Consider the following 26,313-nt stretch of genomic DNA (forward strand, 5'->3'; position numbering starts at 1 on the left):
TCGATAGAGCATGCAGTGCTGCACAAAATAAAACAACAATCACAACGATCCGACCATCCGTTCAAAAGTTTCGAAAAATCACTTTTTCTGAGTGAAACTTGTTTCGTTCGATAGAGCATGCAGTGCTGCACAAAATAAAACAACAATCACAACGATCCGACCATCCGTTCAAAAGTTTCGAAAAATCACTTTTTCTGAGTGAAACTTGTTTCGTTCGATAGTCATGCAGTGCTGCACAAAATAAAACAACAATCACAACGATCCGACCATCCGTTCAAAAGTTTCGAAAAATCACTTTTTCTGAGTGAAACTTGTTTCGTTCGATAGAGCATGCAGTGCTGCACAAAATAAAACAACAATCACAACGATCCGACCATCCGTTCAAAAGTTTCGAAAAATCACTTTTTCTGAGTGAAACTTGTTTCGTTCGATAGAGCATGCAGTGCTGCACAAAATAAAACAACAATCACAACGATCCGACCATCCGTTCAAAAGTTTCGAAAAATCACTTTTTCTGAGTGAAACTTGTTTCGTTCGATAGAGCATGCAGTGCTGCACAAAATAAAACAACAATCACAACGATCCGACCATCCGTTCAAAAGTTTCGAAAAATCACTTTTTCTGAGTGAAACTTGTTTCGTTCGATAGAGCATGCAGTGCTGCACAAAATAAAACAACAATCACAACGATCCGACCATCCGTTCAAAAGTTTCGAAAAATCACTTTTTCTGAGTGAAACTTGTTTCGTTCGATAGAGCATGCAGTGCTGCACAAAATAAAACAACAATCACAACGATCCGACCATCCGTTCAAAAGTTTCGAAAAATCACTTTTTCTGAGTGAAACTTGTTTCGTTCGATAGAGCATGCAGTGCTGCACAAAATAAAACAACAATCACAACGATCCGACCATCCGTTCAAAAGTTTCGAAAAATCACTTTTTCTGAGTGAAACTTGTGATAGCTTCAGAACTTTCCAAAACAGTCCTTAAACTATAGGGTAAATGTTATAATTGTATTTTTGCTAATAAACGACCCAGCTATTCCTATTGCTTAGTATTCTTATACGATGACACTCGACAAGACCCCAAAATCAGAACACTTTGAACATGAATGAAATTGTATTCAAAATAATAATGATAAGTGACCAGCAATCAATAGTTTAAATAATGTTCATATATTTATAGTATATACATAAGAAGCTTATAGATTTTTCTGCAATAATATGCCCGGGCTGATCGGTTTAAAATTAACCAATCAGCGCGCAGCAACACCATCATGCATAAAACATGTTTAATCCAATCTATATCCCACTAACACCTCCCCCTTGAGCAGATTCGTAGGATCTGGTGCTAGGGTCCAACTGGTTTGTGCTTCCGGTTAGTCCACCTTCTAGGTACTAAGGACGTTGTATCATCCTTCGTTTGCACCTTGACTGTCCTGTCTGTTTCAGGTGTTTTGAACTCAAAGGTGTCTAGCAGAACATCAAGAGGTAATCTATGCTGCGTTTCGTTGTTGGAGATCGAGGTTGATTTCAGTTGGTTAGCATGACGCACCCAGATTTCTGAACCAACGGACACCTCGTAAACCACATTTCCTTTCTTTTGCACGATCCAACCAGCTATCCATGTAGGATGTTTTCCTCGATAGTCCATAGCAAGTACCTTTTTGACCCACACTGAACAATCGTTTTTGTGCCCCATGATGACTATTGTACTGTTTCTCCATCATCACGTTTCGTTGCGGCTTAAGAGCTGGAGTCGGACGAATGCTCTCAAAATGTGTACGTATTTTTCTGGAAAGTAACACTTCCGCTGGGGAGACTCCATTTGTTGTCTGAGGGTTCGGTGTCGAACGGTGTATAAACAAGAACCTCTCTAAGATCTCTTCGGTGTCCCCCTCCCCTCTTGATTTTTTTAGAGCATTTTTGAACGTACCAACAAAACGTTCTACCTGGCCATTCGATTGCGGATGGAATGGAGGTGTTCGGATGTGCCTGACTCCGTTCTGCTGACAAAATGCTGAAAAGTCTTTTCTGACTTCACCTGACGACACTGGAGTGTTTCGAATTGCCGCTGCTGCTACACTCCGTATTTCTGGAACCTTTTTACCTGTCTTTTTTGCATATGAAGTGGTGTCTAATGATGGACACGATACGTTACAAACGCTGTTGATGGGTATATCCATTAATCCAAGCTTTTCTAACATATCTAGACCAAGTAGATCAAGGTTTGGTCGTTCTGTTAGATAGCATACTCCTTTACAGTTATTTCCATTGAAGGAAAATTCACATTGTAATTCGCCAACTAGTTTTAGTACGCCTCCAGATGCATTTTTAGCCGTTTTTTTCGATGGCTTCATTGGCGGCTTTCCCAGCAAGTTATACGTCTCTCTAGACACTAGAGTAATATCGGATGCTGTATCAATTTGAAGACGAGCCGCTATACCATTAATCTGGATCGTAACATACTTTCTCCGAATGTCATAGTCTGTTTGAAAAGCTGCTACCAGAGAAAGAGATTTAGACTCAGCTGATTTCACCACACGTGAAAGACGTTTATACTTCTTCTTGGGCTGGGACGTACGATTCGGTGGACAATGGCCTTCTTTATGTCCACGTCTGTTGCACACCTGACATTTATGCTTCTTAAATGGACAGAACCGTACATAATGCCAATCGCCGCATAACCAACAGGCATTCGTTGGTTTGTTATGAGTTTTATTGGGCTTCTGACTTTTTAACCTAGTCATAGCATTTACACTACTTCAGGTTAAATTAGAATTTACCTGTTCAATTAACTGATTGTCGTGTCTGATGTTTTGTAGTCGTTTACACTCATCTGTCAATGTCTTGAGTGTGACGTTTGGGTCTTGATCCAAACGAGTTAGAAGTCTGGTTCTAATTTCAGCATCTTGTGGTGACTGCAGAGCTTTGATGAATACAAGGCATTTAAATTGATCTTCTGTCAACGAGCGTGACTTGAACCGTTCACACTCTCTGTTGACGACGTCTGCTAGAGCACCATATTCATCGGCTTCACGTTTCACCAAATTCAGACATTGATATCGAATACTAAACAATGAGGAAGATTCGCCGAATATCTCTGACAACTGCGTTACTGTCTCCTCGAAACTGAGCTCTCGAGGTAACTTTGGCAATATATGGTCAGCATAACGTTCATGTTCATTGCTTCCCAATTTACGCATCAACAACCGAGTCTTCCATGCGTCATCTTGTTGACAGAATTCTATTCTAAATGTATCTTCCCAACGCTTGAACCACGTGAGAAAGGTATCTCCACTTTCGGGGTCATATATGAATTCTGGGATGCTGTTAGCAACTGCATCACAAGAAGTACTTGAAACAGCATGTGAACTCGAGTTTTGGATGCTAAATTGTTGCAACAGAGCCTCCAACAACCGCATTTGTGCATCAAGTTGTGCTTGCTGTTGTTGTAGTATTCGGCTGAGCTGGTCATCTGATATAGGCATTTTGAATGAATTTTCTTTTTTCCCCGTCGCCACTGTTATAATTGTGTTTTTGCTATATAAACGACCCAGCTATTCCTATTGCTTAGTATTCTTATACGATGACACTCGACAAGACCCCAAAATCAGAACACTTTGAACATGAATGAAATTGTATTCAAAATAATAATGATAAGTGAACAGCAATCAATAGTTTAAATAATGTTCATATATTTATAGTATATGCATAAGAAGCTTATAGATTTTTCTGCAATAATATGCCCGGGCTGATCGGTTTAAAATTAACCAATCAGCGCGCAGCAACACCATCATGCATAAAACATGTTTAATCCAATCTATATCCCACTAACAGTAAATTTGACGGAATACGGTGTATAACTTTAATAGTCTTACTCAATTCAACTTAATTTCTTGTCTGTATTGGAATTCTCTGGCTTATAAAATCTCGCAGTAATTTCTGGTCGTTTGTTCAACTTGCGATATCAGTTTTTCCATAGAAGTATAAAAGAAAGTGTGTAAAATTTACGCTTTGAATTTAATTATAAACATAGAAATTGGAGAACTGACGAATAATAATAAGTCTGTTAGCCACTTTATAAATTAGCAAATCGATTCATGTGCTAATAAAATTAGTTGTTAACTGTTAAAAATACCCTAAATGTAAAGATGAGTACTACGCAAATCATAGACCTTGTCTGCTAATTAAATTAAACAGGTTTGATTTACGTATCCGGCATTCTCTTTCCTAACTTTATTGATTATTCAATCAAATCCCAATTTTATATGTTAGGACAAATTATTGGCTGTCCAATAAACACTTGATGTTATAATTGTGTAATATCTATCCAATAAATCGTTTTTTTTTCAGATTTCATTTACCTAACAGTATTCATTGTGAGGTTTTCAGATCGGTAATGCTAGATTCTTCATTAATAGGAATTAAAGAAAACAATGATATATCTTCAACTACCACTGACTATAACAATACTTTCGCTCCAGAAAACTGGGAAGTGATTGATTATCCAAGTGGTAATCGTAATCGACCACAAATCATACCGGAGTTTTTAGCCTTTCTTATAAATCAAAAACTGTGGCATCAAACAACACAAGCTAGACGGTTATTAAGTATTAAATCAAGTCAAGGAGTCACTAAGGAACCAGTCAACACAGTAACACCATCTTCACCTGGGCTCCTAATTGTATGTGGCAACGACGAGCGTCTATGTTGGGACTTGGCTTTTTGGCTCATAAAATGTGATATTGATCGTGTTTGTATACTTTTCAGTAGCAACGACAGTATGTCAAACTTCATAAACTCATGTTCTCAATAGTTTCTTGTTTTATCATCTCTTCCTCTCAAGATTGTTATTTGCATACCTCTTCATTCCTTTGGTTTCTGTTTAGTATCAGGATACAGTTTTAAGTTCTGTCTGTTAAATGACGTCAATATTTTCTTCTTTTTCAATATCTTATCAAAATATTTTTGATTTTGTAATATGTGATTGAACGACTGTTGCTAATAACCAGTGATTTGTAGTTTTCTGAATTTCCTTTATATCTTAACCGTCATTTATATGTATCTAATACTTTTCAGCATCACAAACTTGTTTTATTTATATTTTGTAAATTCTAATCAAAAGTGGCTGGGTTGTCTGGTGAGAAATCAATAAAAATGTTTATAGCACCTTATTTATAGAAAAACTCCAAGCAGTTTCGGGAAACATCATAGTCTCTCTAGGAATAATGCTAAATCACGTAGTTACCACTCCGCTGGGACGCATCGGAGTCAGTTTTAGGTAGTCACAGTGGCAAACTCCTAATCTATTCAATAGATAGGATGTCACAGGTGTTTGTCAGGTTGACACTGGGACATGATCGGTTCCGAGAACCAGTAGGCCGCAACTAGTGTAGAATTTTCAAGTGGCTTAATTAATTCCTTTGAACAGGCGCAAAACCTTTAGGATCCCAAGAGTCCGTAAAATCCAAGATTTAATCAGTAGCACGCACCAATCGAAATATCCAAAATAAAGTAATTTGTTGGGAATGGTAGTGTAGTGAATGAGAACAACCGATTATATATTTAGCACAAATTACAAATTTGCTTGATAAAATACAAAAACCATACTCCATTTGCAAAATGTTCATTGATTGTCTGAGGCTTCATTGTTCCTGGATTTCCACACCAATTGCTTTCTGTTCCTGTTCTTCACTTCTCAATCATCTGTCAGATATACTATTCCTAACTCACGTTATATACTACTTATGTCGATATAAGTAGCCCATACCACAGTAGTACCGATTTAATGTAAAGATAGGTATTAAATACACACTGTGAGATGCTCTCTAGAGGTTTGTGTGGATATGTATGGACGTTCATCCACCTACATATTCTGATGTAACGTGTTGCTTCACTTTTGAGTTTATTTTTCTCGAATCCTTCGCCCGTATACTCTAATCTTTAGATCCTAGATGAGACAGCTAACATTTATTTTCAAACGTAACTTTTACTTTTTTTACGTTCCTACTGAATTCCTATGGTTCTCACGAACTGCATCATGTTGCCTAATTGGGCTCTGACGGCTGTCATATTGAATCGTTTCTCTTGCATTTTTTTTATCTTGATTTTATCTTTTTTATTTGAACACAAATATTGGTACAAAGAGGCACCGAATACATATGCGCCGCACAAATCTCATTTGATTTGTGTGCAGGCTGTGATACTGCCCAGGTACCCAAACTGAAGCAGGTGGTTTTCTTGGGGGACCCCACCCCGAGCCTTTAACCTAAAGACCTGACCCACAAGTCAGAGGAGCATCGTGAGGAGATGCAGTCCCATAATAACCGGTGACTAACGATTGATTCATACACCATTTGTCTCTTCAGGATACTGGAGCCCATGTGCACCATTGGTTTGGAATGAGGGTTTTCCAACTCCCCTAGGTGAACTTTCCATGTCCACCAACCCAGTTAAAGAGCCGGACATTCGCTTTTCGTCCTCTCACTTTTGTGAACAACACCCCCGCCACGAGAAGGCAGTGAGTAGGACTTCCCTGTCAGAGGCTATATACGCGTGGTCATGTGAGAGCATTTGGAGAGGGAGAGAGTACTCTCCCCACTCTCTGCCGTACGAGGGCATTTGGGGGCTTTTTGAATTGGAGCACGTCTCCAGAAATGTAAGCGCTCATTGTCGTAACAAATTTAAATATTACCTTTTGAACAAGCTGTACGTGATCTATCCAGAAGAGATAATCTTATATTATCAAGAACATTTGCTCTTTCGAAGTGACTTGATTGAGTTTGTTGAACAATTATTAGTTGAATAACTATAGTAATTTGCCTAGAACCGTTTCTCACATTTGGTATGGTTCTCAGAAGGCGCGACTAAGCCAAAGAGATCTCATCCAGTCATAGCCTGATTGAATTCTCTAGGACATCGACATGTGTGATAAAATGATTATATAAACTACCTACTTGGGGGTTGTCAGGATTATAACGTTGCTACCCATCACAGAAACTATAAAGACAACTGTTCTTCCGCACAATTTGACACTTCAGTAAACGCGTCTTTTGATATAAGGATTGGGGACAATACATGCTCAATTATCGAGGTCACATGCGGAATTGAGAGTAAGCAACCTTGCCTGACACTGATCTTTACCTCGAACAAGTCTGTCAACTGTCCTCCATGCACGATTTTGCTGTTTAATCCATGATAGGAATTCCGTATGGTATTGACTATCTTCTCAGGCACGCCGTAGTGTCGAAGAAGCCACCATAGTGTTGTCCTGTCCACACTATCAAATGCTTTCTCGTAGTCAATGAAGTTGATGTAGACTGATGAATTCCATTCAATTGATTGTTCCACAATGATCCATGGAGTTGTGATTTGGTCTGTACACGATCGATCCTTAAGAAATTCAGCCTCTTGATCTCGAAGTTGGGCGTCTACGGAGTCCCTCATTCTGGTTAACGATACCCTGTTGAAGACTTTTCCTGGTATTGAGAGAAGAGTGATGCCCCTGTAGTTATCACACTTGCTGAGATCGCCTTTCTTTGGTATCTTGATCAGAAGTCTTATCCAGTCTGTTGGTACTTGTTCTTCATCCCAAATCTTACTGAAGAGAATGTGGAGTATCTTTGCAGTTACTGATACATCTGCTTTCAGTGTCTCCTTTCTTTTCACTGGTCTACGGTAATTTCCAGGGAGTTTCTTTTTTGTGTCATACAGTTGTCTGATGTTTCCTTCTCTTGCAGCCTTTTACGCAGTCACTGCTAAATCTTCCACATATTTACGTTCATCGGTTCTGATGCTCTTCTTCACTTGCTTGTTTACTTCTATGTATTCGGCTTGTGCTTTGGCTGTTTCTGTTCTTGTTCGGCTGGTATTGATTGCTGCCTTGTTGTTCCTCCTTTCTTCAACCTTATCCAGTGTATCAACAGTGATACATTCCTTGTGATGGTGCTTCTTTTGGCCCAGAACCTCCTGAAATGTTGAAATGATTGCCCCTTTTATTCCTTTCCAGTTGCTCTCCATGGTAGTTCCCTCTTCAATGAGTAGATCATGAAAGGCCTGGAACCTATTGTTGAGGGTCTTCTTGAATTTGTTGATTTTGTCAGTATCCCGAAGAAAAGCCGTATTAAGCTTCTGTAATGTTGTCCGTTCCGCTGTCCAGTACTTCTTAAGTTTTAGTTTCATCTTGGAAACCAGCAAGTGACGATCTGGTGCCATATCAGCTCCTCTCCTGGTTCTCACATCCTCCAAATAACCACTGTACATGGATATCACAATAGGGTAACCTACATTAGGCATTAAACGTGCGGTGTAACGTGGATGTAAACCAAAACATCACACCATTTTGAAGTAAACTACAATTACAGGCACAAATCATTTACATTAACGGTGTCAGTCGATGATGACAAAATGCGTGTTTTTTCTAAAAATAACGGGTGGTATTCGTCAGAACTGCGAGTCATTTTCGCTGTTGTTTATCGAACATAGGATCCCTTAAAGTAAAAGTGTGCTTGATCTTATGTAAACCAAGACAACCTCAAGAAAAGCAAGTGACATGGAGAGGAAACTCAGTTCCATCGTCTACTTTACATCATTCACCTTCACTGATATGGAAATCATAGTTTCAAAACCAATATTGTGAAATAAAACGACGGATAATTTAAAATGTTTCCATACATATTTGTATTAAGGCGTTGAGACACACTTCTTGTATGAAAACCCTGTAGTGTCACTTGTTCCTAACCACACAACATTTGAAGCCGAGCATATGATTACTGAAAAGATTTATATTCAACAATTAACATGAAGAGGTCAGCAATGGTATACGGGAAGATTTAATACACTCAGTAGGATGGCATGGCTCAGCCTTGCAGGCGTGGTCATTCTTGTGTAACGTATCTCTTTTGTTCATATGAAATATATCTTTAGTTCAATTGTGTTCTCTAGAAACGCCAAACATTATATTCCTGATTTTACGATATGACGAGTCAGAATAGGCAATGATGTGACTTCCACGTATGATCTCATAGATTAGGTAGTTACATCGTGAAAAATCTGCTAGTCCAGGATTAGATATACTATCATATCATCACTAATAATGAAGCAGATCATGATTTTACAACCCCTCCATGTTTAAAATGCAAATGACATTGATCTTTCATAACACTAAAAGCGCAAGATTATCATTCTCGGTAATTTGGTTGTTTATTCCGTTCATCTTCTTTGTAGAAGATATTACTGCCATTAATTTTACACGCTATTTCGGCGTTCATGATGTTCCACTTTATTTATATGGTCTCTCCTTTACGTTATTTAACTCGATATTCTTCAGGTTGTTATGTTCATAGGTTGAACATGATTGCTACCGCTTAAGTTGCCTGAATTGATCTTTCGTTTGACAACATAATGATACCGTTTCTTCGTCAGAAACATCTTTTTTGCCCACAAGTAATTGGTTCTACGATCATTAACCGTTTTTTTTTCATATTAGTTGTTTTATGGCTCTGATTGTTCAACCCCGAGATAATAGCGGGTTGTGTTTTGGTGAGAACGCATTCATCCTCTGACGCTTAAGGAATAGGGATAAAATTGGAAGAGGAACCACTTAGCGCAATTAGAATAATTGTTGAACTGATAGGAAATGTAACGTATTCTGTTATTGTTACTTCAAGTCCAGAGGAATTAATTATTAGTCAGAGAACAACTTGGTTTATGAGGTACTTCACTTTGGTTTCAACAATATTTTTGCTGCGGATAATGTCAGATTGCCAAGAAGGACAGAGATAAGTCAGTTAGCACAATTTTTTCCTACTAAACTATAAGTTATAGGAAGATATATACGTTCATTTAAACTGAGACCACTAGTGCGTTCCATAAAGTGTCAGATAACCCATTCGAGCAGGTTGAGGATTGTATACAGCTCGCATAAAATGACGTAGACGATATAATTGTAGGATAAATGTACCTGTCTAGATCAACTGAAGCACTGATAACCGCAACGGAAACTTTACAAGTTAGACTGAACGTTTTCGGCAAAAGTTCATATGATGAAAACAACCATAACCTCCAAGCTACGTGATGTACTGGTGGACATGGGTATGACTTCGACGTTAGTTATATACAGTCATATAAAATTAGCACAATCAATCCAGCGGCATAGATATATCCGTTCATAGTGACTAGGAATCTCAAATCTTATATCACCGTCACATCTCCTACCAGTAGAACTCAACACCACGTCTCTGGATTTCAGGAAATGGGATAAGAAACCGAAGTGATTATTTCACAGGTAGCTTACCTGAGTTATCAATGGTTGAAGATGGACTATGGATACAGGCGATACTACTTCTACTATTAATAGTAATAATAAAAATTCCGACGTATCAGGCGTAGCGGTAAATATATCTGTTTACGTAACTTCTTTTTTCAGTTGCAGATTATCTCCAGTAATAATTAGGCACACAATAGACCCATTCTGTCAACCATTACTCGATAAGTACTCTGGGATATACCAACCGCAACCGAAATTGCCGTATGTAACCAGCAATGTTACACATCACATCACGACTACAGGACCATCTGTATTCTCGATAGGCTCCCGAAAATCTGAGGTTGGCTAAAAACGAATCCGACTATATGATATAGTTAGGAATCATTCCGCCGTCAAACAGCCCATGGGCATCTCCCATGCACATGGTCCCTAAAAAGGACAGCAACGATTGGCATCCAAATGGTGACAATCGGCGCTTGAATGCAAAAACCATTCCCAACCGTTACCTGTTGCCTCATATTCACTATTTGACAGCTACTTTTAAAGGTACAACTGTCTTCGAAAATCGAGTTGGTTAAAGCCTATGATCAAATCTCTATGGCTACTAACGATATTTCAAAAACCGCGATCATCACTCCTTTCGGACTCTACTAATTTTCGCGAATGCCTTTCCGTCTAAGAAATGTTGCCCAAACCTTCCAAAAATTCATTGATGACGTTTTCCGAGGTCTCAAATTGGTTTATGCGTACGTTAAATACTGCTTGATTGCAAGTCCGGACAGAGAATCCTATCTTCAGCATCTCGACATTGTGTTCAAACGACTGTAAAAGCATGTCATTACTGTAAACATTCAGAAATGCCAAATTGAAACTGACTCTTTAGATTTCCTAGGACACTCTTGATGCTCAAGGCGTCCGACTTCTTAGAAGCAAAGTGGCGGCCATTGTAGATTACTCAGAACTGACCACGATTGAGCAGATGCGCACATTTAACGGTCTTGTAAGTTTCTATAGACGGTGCATACCGAAATGCGCATCCCTTATGAAACCACTAACCGACCAACCTCGTGGAAATGCGAAATCCATTAATCTGGACGACACCGCGCGAAAAGCATTCTGTACAGTTAAGGAACTTATGACAAAGGCAACCATTCTGGCACATCAGGATATGCAAGCACTTATTAGTATCGCAGTAGATGCATCCGACTCAGCAACCTTCAGAATTATTCTCGAGACGGTTGCTAGACACTGAATCGAAGTATAGCACTTTCGGTAGGGAAGTCCTAGCTATCTATTGTTCTGTACACCACTTTCAACACTATCGAAGGCTGAGGATTCACCCTTTTTACTGATCATAAACCTCTTTCTTTCCCTTTAAGCTCATCTTCAAACAAGTACTCGCCTCATGAGTCTCGACAACTAGACTAAACTTCGCAGTTCACTTCAGATATACAACATATTTCTGAAACAAACAATGTAGTTGCAAACGCCTTGTCTTGTGTAACTTCCTTGAACAGTTTCCAAGGCATCGAACTTCTTAAACTCACTCAGCTTCAAAAAGAAGACACTGATCTTCAGCACGAGTTATCCTCAACAACCCTTAAACTGCGCATTAAACAGATGGGAACAGGCAAGGAAATCTTTCTACGTGACACATCTACAGGTAGGGATCGCCCAATCGTATCGGAACACTACGGACGCATCGTCTTCAATACGTTGCACAAGCTTTATCATCCAGGTGTTCGTGCATCCATCAAGCTTATAGCAGAACGGTCTTGCTGGCTTGGTATGAATAAAGGCGTGAGGGAGTGGACATGCTCCTGTGTAAGCTGCCAGAAATCTAAGGTAAATAGACACACTCTCAGGCGCAAATTATAAACATTTCGGGTTTCCCGTCTCTTAGGCTTTTATCACTGATATGAAATCGATCAAAAAAACATAATTATGTTATAGTTAGTGATCAGGTTAGAATACAGACATTTGGGGTCAAATATGCCTGAAATGTCTTGCAAACATGCGAATCAATTCTTCACACAGAAGACAAATGAAATTGCATGTAAAAATATCATTAACCATCTTGCTTTCCCAAAGTCACAGCGTGGATTCACTCATAAGACTACATTATGTTGTACTTTATGCAAAACACGAGGTGAAGATTTCGACGTTTGCAATAAAGATTTGATAAGACCTAGATGTTTGCTCGCATGTGCTCATTGTATTCATTTTGCTTGTTGGGATTATCGTCATATATACTTACACAGCGAAGACCATCCTGATCATTATCTTTCTGTTTGTACAGAACGTGGTGAATTATTTTGTACTGGTTGTGGTGATTTTGTCTACCATTCTGTGGCTGAAACCTTTCATCAATCTGCATGTCGCACTTATTTAGCTCAATTTGGTTTATCCAATCGTTATTGGAGACCATCGTTTAATGAATTACGTCTAATACCTCATATCACTCCAGTATTACCCTTAACTGTAAATGGCTACTCTGGAGTTATGCGTGGTCTTACATGCTTCTTAAATACATGCTTCTTAAACAAATGTCCCTTAGGCTCGATCCCAAATTTTGATGCTCGTTTCGACCATTTTCATCTGGATTTGATGGGACCTTTATCAGATTCAAATGGATACTCTTATCTTTTAACCTGCGTAGACCGTTTCACTCGATGGCCAGATGCAGTCCCTATTAGGGATATTACTACTGAGACGGTGGCCCGTGCCTTTGTCGAACGATGGGTGGCGAATTTCGACTGCCCTTCAACTATCACTACAGACCGCGGACGCCGGTTCGAATATGAAATTTTTCGTTGTCTGAACATGCTGCTAGGAATCACTTGCTTCTGGACGACCGCCTACCACCCACAAGCAAAAGGATTGGTAGAACGCTTTCACGACAACTAAAAGCTTCCCTATCAGCTGTAAACGTTTCACAGAGAACAGACGCTCTTCCACTCGTCTAACTAGGTATTCGCAATGCAGTGAAAGCTGACATTAGATACGCTGCAGCTCAACTCGTTTATGGAACGACACTTCGACTTCCAAGAGAATTCGTGGATCATTCATCTTCCCCAATGAACATGGATCTAAACTTCTACACGAACAGGTCTAAAAACGCAATGCGTTCAGTTAAACCTGTTTCCATTTGACCGCAATCAACTGATGTTTTTGTTCAACCTGCCCTACGATATAGTACACACGGTTTCGTACGTCGCAACTCATTTCGACGACATTTCGAATCAGCATACGAAGGACCCTTCAAAGTTCTTCAGCATGAACCTAAGTACTATATAGTCGATAAGAACGGAAGTAACGACAGCATCAGCGTCGATCGCATCAAGGCTGCTTATTTGGAAGGAAACCATAATAATGTCGGTTTTCCTTCAGTACAATCGAACGACACGGCTCCTACACTTATAATACCTCATCCGACAGCTAATACGCACGTTAATACTTCGGCAGTATCTGAAAATAAACTTAAAACAACGCGTTCTGGAAGAAGTGTAGGGTTTTCAGAACATTTACACGATTATTACATGTAGGACACCGAATAACATTTTGCTTTGTCTCGATTTTCCTTTGTATTATACATGATAAAATGTCCAATATGCTTATACTTATACATTTATTCAGAAAAAGAATATTTTTTTCTGATGCATGTGGTAAATTTTTTTTCTTAAAAAAAAACAAAAAATGTTTTTCTTTAAATCGCTTTTACGCTATCGCATGTGTATGAGATTATTTACCTTTTTTCGCACGCTATGTGTCTTTACACGCGCACGAGTGTATTTCGACATTCACTTACTGTAAGATCCATTTTGGACGTTTCGTATGTGAAAATCCTTCCATGCATACATTCATAGCTTCTTCTGAATGCTTTCTTTATTTTTACATTATTGTTAGTGTTTTTGATGCCGTTTTTGATTGTGGTGTTTCATTTCATAATAGTTTTATCAGTTTTTTCTGGTGCTTTCATCAGGTTTCTATATTTCTTCTTCAACTGTATCTAATTTGTTTTAATTGTTATTATTCTGGCGGCTGCCATATTGAGTGTTCGCTCTTTGATTGTGCTGTTTGATTTGACTGGGATCGTGCATTTTGGTTGTAAATTGGAGCACTTTCCCAGGATTTGAAACACTTTGTGTTATAGAGCAACCTCTCAAACGGAATTTTTACTTGATCTATCCAGAAAGGATAGAATAACAGTTACTTTTTGGTGTGTTCGATTGATTATTCTGGGATCAATTGTTGGTTGAATAACTGTGTGGTAATATTTGTTTAGAACCGTTGTTACCCAATCACTTTGTTCTGAGTTCGATTGTGGTGCGCGTCTCTTTACTTTTACTCTACAGCTATTCAGCAGCAAACCTAGTTGGGAAATTAGGTTTGGATCTTACACTTACATATTCCTTTTTTCTCTATCAGGACGGCTGGAAAAGACGATAAAAAGAACGATAAAGTTTGCGAGGAACCGAAATTTTGATTGCACTTTGTTTCCTTATTACTATTTTGTACTTCATGGTCTCTTATAATGAGAAAAGACGACCTGATAGTTTGTTAAACATAGCAAGCTATCAGAAGAGTGTTTGCCAACGACAAAATCGTTAGGTTTAAACTTCTGGCTGGCCGCGTCGTAGGGTCATCACTACCTCATTAGGGGGGAGTGATCTTTAGCGGTAAATAAATCCTCAAAATCAATAGCTCTGTTAGTGTTTGACATTGGGTGCTGACCACATTAGTTTTAATAGACTTACCCAACTGAAGGCGCTCGGTCACGCATCCACACCAGATCATACGTGGGAACGCCGTGCTCAATTTTACCTGAGATCACTAGCCAGTTTAGATTAGTCACTTCTCGATATATTGATATTCTATCAAATATATCTTCTGACCTCTTTGCTTTTTCCCTTTGATTTCACTGGGTGGATACGATTAAGTTATAGAACATGTTGCTGGTAAAGTGCTGTCAAACTTCAATACCTGTGGCATCCTCACAGATACAGTCCATTCTTACGAACATGATCAAACTAAAGATCCCGTAGGTTGATTGATTTTCAACTAAGCGATCTTTGAAACTGTGCATATAATTACTGAGAAGAGTCGCGCTCAACACGTAACGTGAAGAGAAAGTCAGTAATGGTAAATGTGGCAACAATTAATCAAAATGGTATGACTCGGCCATGCAGGTGTGGTCCCTCTATATAACGTGTTGCATTTTGTACTGGACATATTACTCGCTACCCAGGTCAAATGTATTCTTAAGAAGTACTTAAAGTCCTATCGCTGATTGCCATGGTGGCACGAGTCAGTGTAGACGATGATGTGGCTTCCACGCAAGGTCATATAGATTAGATGGTAACGTCATGATATTTCTACAGTTTTGGGAGTAGATCTATTGTTATCATAACAGAGATAAATGTACTAATACTGGACTAGTCCATAATCGCACGCAACCATTCGAAGTTACTCGATGAGACGGTCAAAGATAACGCCGCAATAACTAGCTATCTTCGCCAGGGAGACGAAAACCACTCCATCACTTGATTGGTTGACAGACACGCGAGAGAGAAGGTGTATCGACTAGTACACTATTTAACTTATTCTCGATTCCGATTCACAATCTGATTCAGTTCCGATCCAGATAAGTACAAAAAGATACACGAATAGTGAGGATGACAAACATGACCACAACTCACAAACAATTAGGAAAATACAACTATGTCCAAAACTGGATATGAGGGTGGAAAATATAGTACAAAGGTATATTTTTAAATTACAATAGCTTTGAAACATAAAAGGGTGTGGCGGTGAATCATACATCAAACAGAAGCTTATGGTATGTAGAATAAACTAACGATAAAAATAAATGTTAGTGTTTGGTAAGCTTTGAGTTCAGTGAAAGAACGTCCCGAAAACGAGCTTCGGTTGTTTGCTATGGCTTCTTTGTTCCTCTGCTCGCATCAAAGCCCCTACTCCTAGTAAAGCTAGCGAACACGACAGAAATGGAAGAAAAGGGTGTTCCAAACTGACCATGTCCTCAGTTACCACTGAGAGAGAAGCATGATGAAAAAGATAATAGTATCGCATTCTTGTCGCTCCTTAAAACCAGTACTTTGGCAATTGAATGTACCTGGCTTCACTACTGCTATGATAAACAGTATTTAAGGAATCATACGGCTTTATGTTAAATCACTCTTGTCGATAGATATTCGGACGCGCTGCCGAGAAAATACACTTGCGAGAATAAGAAAATAGAGGCGTATAGAAGCAGCGGAAATAACCGTAGCAATCCACACCAGTATATCGAATTCGTCCGGCACAAGCTCAGACAAACACGCAACTATGAGAGCCACACTCGGGCTCATACACAAATTTAATTACGGAACTTCGCTAGTAAAACAGCATGCGGTAACATTAAGGAGCAGTGCGTGAACATCGGCAAGGCGAATGACAAAACCTATCTCAATGTGCTAAAAATGGGGTATAATGACTCTAGACAAAACCCCCTAATTTTATTTGGTGTTCCAGATAGTAGCTTGTTAGGAGGTAGGGTAGCCTTTGATAAAGAAAAGTCGTATAAATACTATGCAATACTGAAGAGAGCATCACTTCAGTCAAATTATGCTACTTGTATAGAGGCTAAAGTGTAAAGAAAGGTAAACTTCCTCTGTTAATAGTAACTTGATATTTACTAAACGTTATAAAAAAGTTTTACTGACATCCCAAAGACCGTCAGATAGGCGACCCTCCAATTCCAAGGTAGACAACAGATCATGAACCGCAAGAGATTCCGTTGGGAAGTCACCAAGAAAACCAAGAATCAACCAGCGTTTTGGATCACGTATTGTTTCAGCCGGTATATAGTAGTCGGAGTCACAACATTGGCTTTGGCTATCACATAGCATAGTCATCCACATCATCACGGTAGTTAGTGTGTCTAGGACAACTCATTTAGCAACCATTAAAGCGGCTCAGCTACTAGCTGTGAACTTGTAAAACCAAGATGGCCAGACCACGTCCGTTCATACTTGATACAGCCCAGAGAATGACCTTTATGGACACCAGATGTCGTGAGAGCCGACTCAGATCGAAAAGGCGACGGCAGAAAAGCCAAACGAAACAAATCTGGATATCCTTAGACCTTGATCAATTGTCCGGATTACATGACACAGAGACCAATGTCCATCTGATGGGGCATGCTATCTATTCAAAAGCTTATAGCAGCCAATGCTCACAGAACATGCTGATCCACCTTAATCTAAAACCAACCCAGAAACCAGGGGACAGTTGCTGTTGTAGAGGAGCATCAGATGCTGAGACAAACTATCAAGTACCTTATGGCAACGTGTGAGGACTACAGGGTAAACTAGGGGAAATAAGGAACCTGTTTTTCTAGTAAGACCTGAAGGTTACAGCCCTAAATGGTTATTGTCGGACAACATGGATGTAGCGAACTCACAAGACATGACAATTTCTCAATACGAAGTGGCATGCAAAACAGGAGGTGGAGTGGAAATGTGCACAAACGTCAACTTCAAAGGCCTTACACTACACAATACTGAATTAACCGAGATAACTGAGTCATACGGGCATTGCATCGATGCCCTTTTTGGAAGAATATATTGACCCCTCGGAGGTTCTAAAACCCAAGGAGATAAAATTATTTAGACGATGTGCACAATACAACACCTGTTGTTGTGCCAGATACCACTGTTTGGCGACTTCAACTTTCCGTTCCTAAATCTCGGCAGGCAGGAAATAAACCCTTTGTGGTGGTATCGTAAGCGGCTTTTCACGGCCTTATGAAATTCAAGACAGACTGAGTATGCGGATGGAGCACACGAGCTGAAGTGATGATGGAAGGTGCTGTAACTTAGATTATTTGCTAACAAATGATCAGCTTGTAATTGAAGGTGTCCATGTCCAAGTACCTATAGGGAGCAGTGACCATGACACTGTTATGTTTGACGTGACCACAAATGAGAATTTTGGGTGAGACGAGAATGTTCCCCTCCTTGGCTACCCTGGTGTAGACTATATGGTGATGAGTGAGCATCTTCAACACGTCCCGTGACCACGGTATTGTTGAAGAATATGAGTGGAGTTGGTGGGGGACATCATTCAGAACAATGTCTGACACAACGTACCACAGATCAAGCATACATCCGAAACACGAAAATCCTGTATGAAGCGGGGCACGAAACTCTTGCTACAAGTTGGACGTAGAGCCTGGCGCAAGTGTTAGGTTTCCTTGATGGAATCTGATAGTAGCGCATGCTCCCCATTGAGAAACAGATGTGATGCTAAGATCCGAAGCGGTAGATATTTTCAGGTCAAATTGGCAGCCTAAACACAGGCCAACCTAAAATGTTTCCACAGATGCATGGCCATGAGAAAGCCTATAAACCAAGAGATCTGTACTTTTAAAAAGTCAAGTGTCGAAGATCTGAGTAATCTAGAGATGTCTAAAATTTTTAATGCCAACTTTTTAGACTAACCAAAACGGGAGCACACAAACTCAGAAAAACCCTCAATTCTAGAGCCAGTTGAGGGTCAAGGAAATATTCGACTGACTGACAGGTTAGTGTCAAAGAGACTGAGGTCCTTCAGCAAAGGAAACTCACCAGGATGTAACAACACCCAACCTGTAATCCTAAAAAGTGCCCAGAAGCCATCAGCACACAGTCGTGTAACCTGTCCGGGCACTCACTAGATTTCAAAAAACTTACAGACGAATGGAAGAAGACCTCTCTTTCTACGTTCTTTGAAGTGCTATATAGAAACGACCCAGCCTGATACTGACCAGTTTCAATACTAACAATACTGTCGAAGGTAATAGAGGTACTGGTCAGTAAACAAAAGAGGGAATACATGGGTGAAAACATCATCCTTCATGAAGCTCTACAGAGGTTCAGGAAAGGCAGGTAATTGGCATCTAATCTTTTCGTAGCATAGGAGAGTTGAATAACCATACGATACCGGATGCTCGATTTTTCAAAAGCCTTTGACACTGTGCCTTATGTACTTCTCATAGCTAAGGTTGCAAAGATGTGTTTGACTGACTTTTATTCTGGCTCCTCAACTGCCCAGAGAAGACGGTGTTTCGTACTAATGGGAAAAGGCTGTGTAAGAGTTATACGGTTTCAACATTATTAGTTTAACAAGACACAGTCGTATGCTTACAAATTACCAACAAACTAAGTTAATTATTCTTGAAATGGTCGTCGCTTATCACCTGAATCGTCACTTTTTTATTTTCAAATTGCAACCTGCCTGGTAATACGGTAGTTACTAATATCGAGAAATCCTACTTTCCTGAGACTAACGCACTACAAGATATAAAAATCGACAAACAACTAGTACACTAACTAGAATTAGTTCAGTCTAGTGACGATTACCCATCGGGAACCCTCATATACTTCAAGCTGTATCAGATCAACAAGATACGAGAGCAAAAAAATTAAGTGCTTTATACAAGCTCGTGCCATAGATATTGGATGCTGAAAACTATAAGTTCTCTCCTTGAGTCCATCCCGCACAAAGCAAAGTTGGATCCACCTTTCGTGTGCTGTAATACCTAGCAGTCAAAATACATCAATGGCATCTGCAATAAGAGATGAAAAGGGATACCCCCCTGCTGATAGGTATTCAGAGATTTCCGTAACATTTCCAGATATAATTTGGTGTATCTAATATTCTTTATGTGTGGTGTGGGAGGGCTCTTACCATGGAACTTCTTCATTAATGCACAACGGGTACGTTGATTAAATATCTTCACTCCTCAGTATTTTGATTACAAAATGAGAGATAGGACTCTCCCTCCAGATGCTGATTACACAGACCCTAAATATATGACCCGTCCTCAAGTTCTGTTTGTTAGCTATTTGGCAGTCTGCTCTTTAGTTCCTTTTTCCATCATGATGGTTGCCAATTTACTGCTAATGAAATGGTCAGATATATATCCATGTGATTTACTCTGTTGTAGGTTTTCATCGTTTTCCCGATTTGTTGTTGGTAGCGTATTGGTGTTCATCGTGTTTCTCTTCACGGTTATCCTTGTTTATATTGATGTCAGTAAGTTACACTACTCTGATATTTATTTTAGGTGCTCGTGCATTTTTGGCCATGACGCTTATTTCGGTCGTGTTCCTTAACTGTAGTCTATTTAGCTTTGTAATGTGATATTGTATAGGTGGTAGTGCTCTTGCTCAAGGTAGCGTATTTGGTGTAGCAGCCATACTTCCTTCCAAACATATGAAGGCTGCTTTAGAAGGGCAGGTAAGTCCCAGTATTAACATCTTACAGACAGGCAAATTTTTTACATTTCCTAGTCTTTGAATGGTTCTGTCAGTGAGACTATAATTTATAAACAACTGTTAAGCTACTGCAAAGCGACTTTAAGAGAATTCGCCAACCTACTATGGTCTGAAGAGAGTTATGGATTAACTTTAGAAATGAAAATTAAGATTTGAGCCGGAATTTCGGGGTTAGGAATTAGGGGTTTTCATAATGTACTTACATCGGCCATAATGCCAAAGTGCTATGGCTAAATGAATTTCACGCTAAAATCCATATTCACTGTCTTATATTTGTTTGATTCGTCCATAAACTAAAGTCTCACCGTTATGTTTTTTCGCAACGGAAATCCCGTCCAAACTGTACAAAGTTGCTACAAAATAATTTCATTAATTATCTCCGTTATAATTCGTAGCTGAGAATGTTGCTTTTTTAAAGAAATGTACGGGTTGGGTGCCACAAAATAGCTTTAACATATGTGTGTAAGAGATTGGAAAATGTTGCGATTATGTGGAAACGTTTTTCTGTGTTTAATTATGTTTTAGTTAACTGCTTGGATTAATCGTAAGAGGTATAGTTTCAATCGGTTCAGTTGGTAATTGTTTAGTTAGGATGTAACAAGTGAGCTGTAATAAGTTTATCTCACTGATGACTACCGCTCTGCAAAGGTTCATTAGCACTTAACTTCACTTCCAATCTAAAACGTTTAATGTTGTTTACAGGATAATAATGAAGTATAATGTACAAGATGACATGTCACATCTTTCAAAGGTATACAATATAACTTGTTGTACGTACACCTAAGTTTGATACTCCGTGTTTTAATGTCGATTATATATATAGGATTATAAGATATACCAAGGCACATTGCGTATATCTTCACTTTTTATCCTTTAAGTCCTTGGGAGTTTTGTGTCTCATGTATTTATTTTTGAGTACATTATATGAAATTATTTTACTCTGTATAGTCTATGTAATTTTTCAGTTAATATCTAGACATCCACTCCTCCGATATCGTGTGCCTCTTGTCGTGTTTTAAACCTGCTTCTACGTCGAATGTCGTTTTTATTTCAGGCTGTGTCTGGTATTATTGCATCTCTGGCCAACATTATATCTATTGCGACTTCTTCCTCAGTGACCACTAATGGATTAGTTTACTTTTTGGTTGCTCTAGTTTTCATCACCGCTACAGCTGCTATGTTCTTGGTTCTTCCTAAAATTGTAAGTTCTTATGCTTGTACGTATATACATACATGAGTTGTATAACTGTTATCCTTCATAAAGGTGTGCAGATGGTACTGAATGTGACTAGAGTCTTATTTAAAACGTTTTTATATGTAGCCATGTGAAAGTACTCTCATTGTGTTCTGTGCACTGGTAGGATGGGCTGTTACTTATTTGTGCCGCGTCATTAGTTATCTACGATTGGGTGGTGTATTGTCGTATTGAATTAGTACTATCCACTTTTAATCCAGACGAGAACTTCTGGACTTTATTATTCAATTCTAACACTACATTTCTGGGTCAAACTCAATAATCAAAAGTTGCATGATTTCACTGTCACTGGATTCAAACATAGATTATTTTTCCGAAAGTTGAATTGGCGTAACATTTTTTTAGGTCGTTCACTTCATGGATCACAAAGTATTTATTTCCTTTCGGAGAAAAAACAGTTACTTGTTTCTTTGTCGATTATTTATTAACCAGATACACATTCTATGGTTAATTCTAGTCGAAGTGAGGAATAACCTCAAATATTTGATTTTAAGATTACAAAGGGTCTAAACTTATTGGAGTGAGTAATAATATTATCATCTAAGTATGTTCTCGTATAATAGAAAAGCTAGCTTTACAGCTTGGGTGTAAATTTTTGAATGTTCATTTGGTAACTTGGTGATTGAACAAAGCTTATTTTACGTGCAATATAGTGAGAATAAGTGATCTGGATGCATATGTTTTCAATTTTATGAATTAAGTAGAACTAATGTGTAGAGATTCCTCTGCGAAAAAGCGTCTCCATGGTTCAATCACATAAGATGTTCAGCTAAACGTTGATGGTGGAGAGATGGCCTATTAGTTTAAACACGATTACAGTTCGGAACTCTGCTTCATGCATTTTGATTTGGGAAGTTAAATACTATCACTTGCTTTATATAAAAGAATGACTAAAACCAAGTAAACAAAACGGCACTTATTTATAAGGTTGTGTTGGATCATTTGACTACACTGAAAAAGAAGAATGGATCTAAAAAAAAACACTTTTTGTGAACTTATTATCGGGCTGTATTCAATTTAATGTTGTAATTCTGAATTGTTGCTTGGCGACTGTTCATCGAGAAACGCAAAGCAATCAGAAAGCTGCATCAGGGCACAAATATGTGTTGTGTTGTGCCATACTTAATGGGAGACTAGAACGGAAATTTTTGCTCAAAGTATCATATCTGCTAATTTAAGCGCCATGCTTCGGGAAGATAATTTGAGTAAACAGAGGACATAATAATCAATTGAAGAGGTATCTACCTCAATAGTCTAATGCCAATGTTATAATCACTTGAATTAGTTAGAAGTCACCTAATGGCTTCGTAAATCAATTATCTTATCAGCATGAAGAAACAATTTAAAATACTACCTGGGATTCGACATCACTATATTAAGCTCTTTTCATCAAAATTTATGATAATTTAAGACTGGACCTTGGTTTTTGTGGCAAAGTATAGTTTCAAGTCACCTTGTTCACAAAATCTAGAAAGGCATAGGGAATTTTCGGAAGTAGAGTTTTAAATTACACAATTCCTATTTTAACGGCTGTATACAATGAATTATATAACATTGTTGTTCAATAAAGCACGTTACTTCACATTGTGATTTCTTTGGTAAATTAACTTGCATGATTTTACTAACAGTGAAGGCGTACAAATTCTTTTTGAGAAACCTATACAATCACGAAAAATTATGAACAATTTGTAGATTTTTGTAGAATTCTGTGGCTTTACCCACTTGCTTATGGTTGATATAGTATTAACAATATCTGAAGCACAGTTATACCGTTAGCTTTTGATTTTAAGGATTTTGTTATTTTGTGTTGAGAAAAATGAATTTATTTATGACCACGTTGACTAGGACTTATTCAGTAATTAATCGTTCTTTGTATTCGATGTTCATTTATTTATCTAAACACAAATATTGGTACAAAAGGGCACCAGATATATATGCGCCACACAAGTCAAATGTGATTTGTGTGAGGGCTGTGATACTGCCCAGGTACCCAAACTGAAGCAGGTGGTTTTCTTAGGGGACCCCACCCCGAGCCTTTAACCTAAAGACCTGACCCACAAGTCAGAGGAGCATCGTGAGGAGATGCAGTCCCATAATAACCGGTGACTAACGATTGATTCATACACCATTTGTCTCTTCAGGATACTGGAGCCCATGTGCACCATTGGTTTGGAATGAGGGTTTTCCAACTCCCCTAGGTGAACTTTCCATGTCCACCAACCCAGTTAAAGAGCCGGACATTCGCTTTTCGTCCTCTCAATTTCGTAAACAACACCCCCGCCACGAGAAGACAGTGAGTAGGACTTCCCTGGCAGAGGCTATATATTCGCTGGCCATATGAGAGCATTTCGAGAGAGAGAGCAGACTCTCCTCACTCTCGGCCGTACCAGGGTATTTGGGGGCCTGTATTCGATGTACTTTTTATGGTTTTTATTAAGGTGACAACTGACGTTAAAATACAATTACAGTAGATGGAATTGTCTCGGCAACTAAGTAATCATTATAATCATACTATTTGATTCAAGTATAGTATTCGGAAGCAGTCTCATTTGTTACGTCATATTTTAGTAGAAAACATCTTTCAATTGGATTCATTCCAAAAAATGCGAATGTTTCGTAAGTAAAAACGAAGTAATAACAGCACTGACTTCATAATTACTAGTGGGGTGTGTGCTCATCAGTGACATCAGATGATGGTAGGATTATATTACTAAACAAGTTTAAAATGACAAACGTGGACTTGATTCTTACTTACAGGCTAAATTATATAGTGCTCATTGTATAATCCAGAAGTTATTGATTCATTCCGGTTTTATATTGTGAGTGCTCACTCCAATAACTGTCTACTGATCCATATGTTTTTTTTGTGTTATTTAAGCTGATACCAGATTTCGCTGAAACTTGGATCTAAATCTCCACGAGTGGTAAATGCAAACATAAGGACAAATTAGTCATACCTTGTAATATGCAAACCATTTATCATATGTCCTTTGAATTCAGAAGGAAATTTTTGGTTGATTCCTTTGATGTGTCAGTCACTTTACTTTATCACCTGTCGTAGTGTTTATCGCCTCGGTTATTATTAGAACTCGTTTATGTGCATCTCGTAAAAAACACATAATTTCTATCGTAATCGATAATCGATTCATTGTTAATTATTTCAATGTTCTTTATAGCATATATTAAGCTTTCTAGTTTGATTACCTTTCATAAGCTTTCGCTGACACTTTTTATTATGTTATTAATTTCTAGGGCTATTTTAAATATTACTGGGACAAAAAAGGTAAGTTTAGTATTTATTTAGTTCTTAATGATTTTTAAAAAAAAACTTTACGTAGTATTAGGATAGTCTTTGATTACTTGAGATCTACCAAATATATTTATAGGCCAAATATGAATGGATTTAAAATGGAAAAGTATTTATAATAACTATATTTCATTTTCAAGTACTTATGAACTTGGAATTAGTGCATAAAACAACCGATTATTGTACTGAGCCATTTATGTAGGTGCAAATCACCTGGTTGTGATCAGCATGATTATCACAACCAATAGTAAGAGGCTTTGTGTGTCATGACTTAGAATCGATCGAAATGGATCAGGTGCATTCACTCTTTATATTTCCTTAAATCCCAAGCTTCTAAATTACCTTAAAAGTTTCTTTCATTATACTAATCCGTATCTGTTTTTCGAATAATATTTTCGATATCTAATCTTTTCTGTTACGACTAATACTATCACTACCTCTACTACTCTATATTTTCACAGCGTCATCATAGTCTGTAAATAGATTGTCGTTACTTGAGCCAGTACACACATATGCCAGGTTCTACGTTAAGTATAACTGACTGACTGAATTGTTTTTCCTGTGAAATTTGATTGTAAACGTATTGGTGAAAAACAATAGGACTCTTGTTTTCAATTAGTCAGCTAAGATAGAGTTTCATCCAAGTTCATGTGTGTTTTCTTTCTGTCATTTAAAATAGGCACGTGTTACTTCAAACTCCCATGTTGTCCACGAAATTATGATAAGCTCAACCTTTAACAATGATAATGTTGGATGTAGGGTTAGATTGTTCGTACAATTACTTTTATTCACCACATCTTGCAAAGTATGGCTTTCCTCTCTTCAGTCCATGAATCTTGAATTTCCAGATCTACCATGTTAATGCAGATATATTAACAATCATTTAGTGACATAGAATTTTATACTCATAGTTGAGACTTCTTAGTGAAAATATTTTCCGTTGAAAATCGGACAACAGCTACTACCTTTCTAAAAATGCTTTAGACTTCATTGTCCGATACAAATATATGAAGTAGAATGATCTTCGGTAGAGTTTTGTTCTCTGAGCTGGATGGTGTGGTCATGGAGCTTTCATCGTTCTTCTGAACGACATTATCAGCACAAACTTCAGGTAGAAGTGAAGTGTTCGAATTTCTCCATATGTGGCTCACAGCTTGTCTTGT

At 38.3% G+C, this 26,313-nt stretch overlaps 1 protein-coding gene across 1 annotated transcript in view; it reads left to right on the forward strand.

Annotated features, from left to right (window-relative positions):
• Smp_139020 (protein kinase) overlaps window positions 1–26,313 on the forward strand; it is a 61,061-nt gene that overhangs the window by 23,171 nt on the left and 11,577 nt on the right. Inside the window, exons 10-14 of the mRNA XM_018800055.1 lie at window positions 4,356–4,783; window positions 12,239–12,778; window positions 20,465–20,550; window positions 21,643–21,789; window positions 25,096–25,126. Coding sequence (XP_018653906.1) covers window positions 4,356–4,783; window positions 12,239–12,778; window positions 20,465–20,550; window positions 21,643–21,789; window positions 25,096–25,126 — 1,232 coding nt within the window. The remainder of the gene's footprint in view (window positions 1–4,355; window positions 4,784–12,238; window positions 12,779–20,464; window positions 20,551–21,642; window positions 21,790–25,095; window positions 25,127–26,313) is intronic.

The sequence above is a fragment of the Schistosoma mansoni genome, chromosome W, assembly GCF_000237925.1.
Source record: "Schistosoma mansoni strain Puerto Rico chromosome W, complete genome".
In the NCBI taxonomy this organism is placed as follows: Eukaryota; Metazoa; Platyhelminthes; class Trematoda; order Strigeidida; family Schistosomatidae; genus Schistosoma; species Schistosoma mansoni.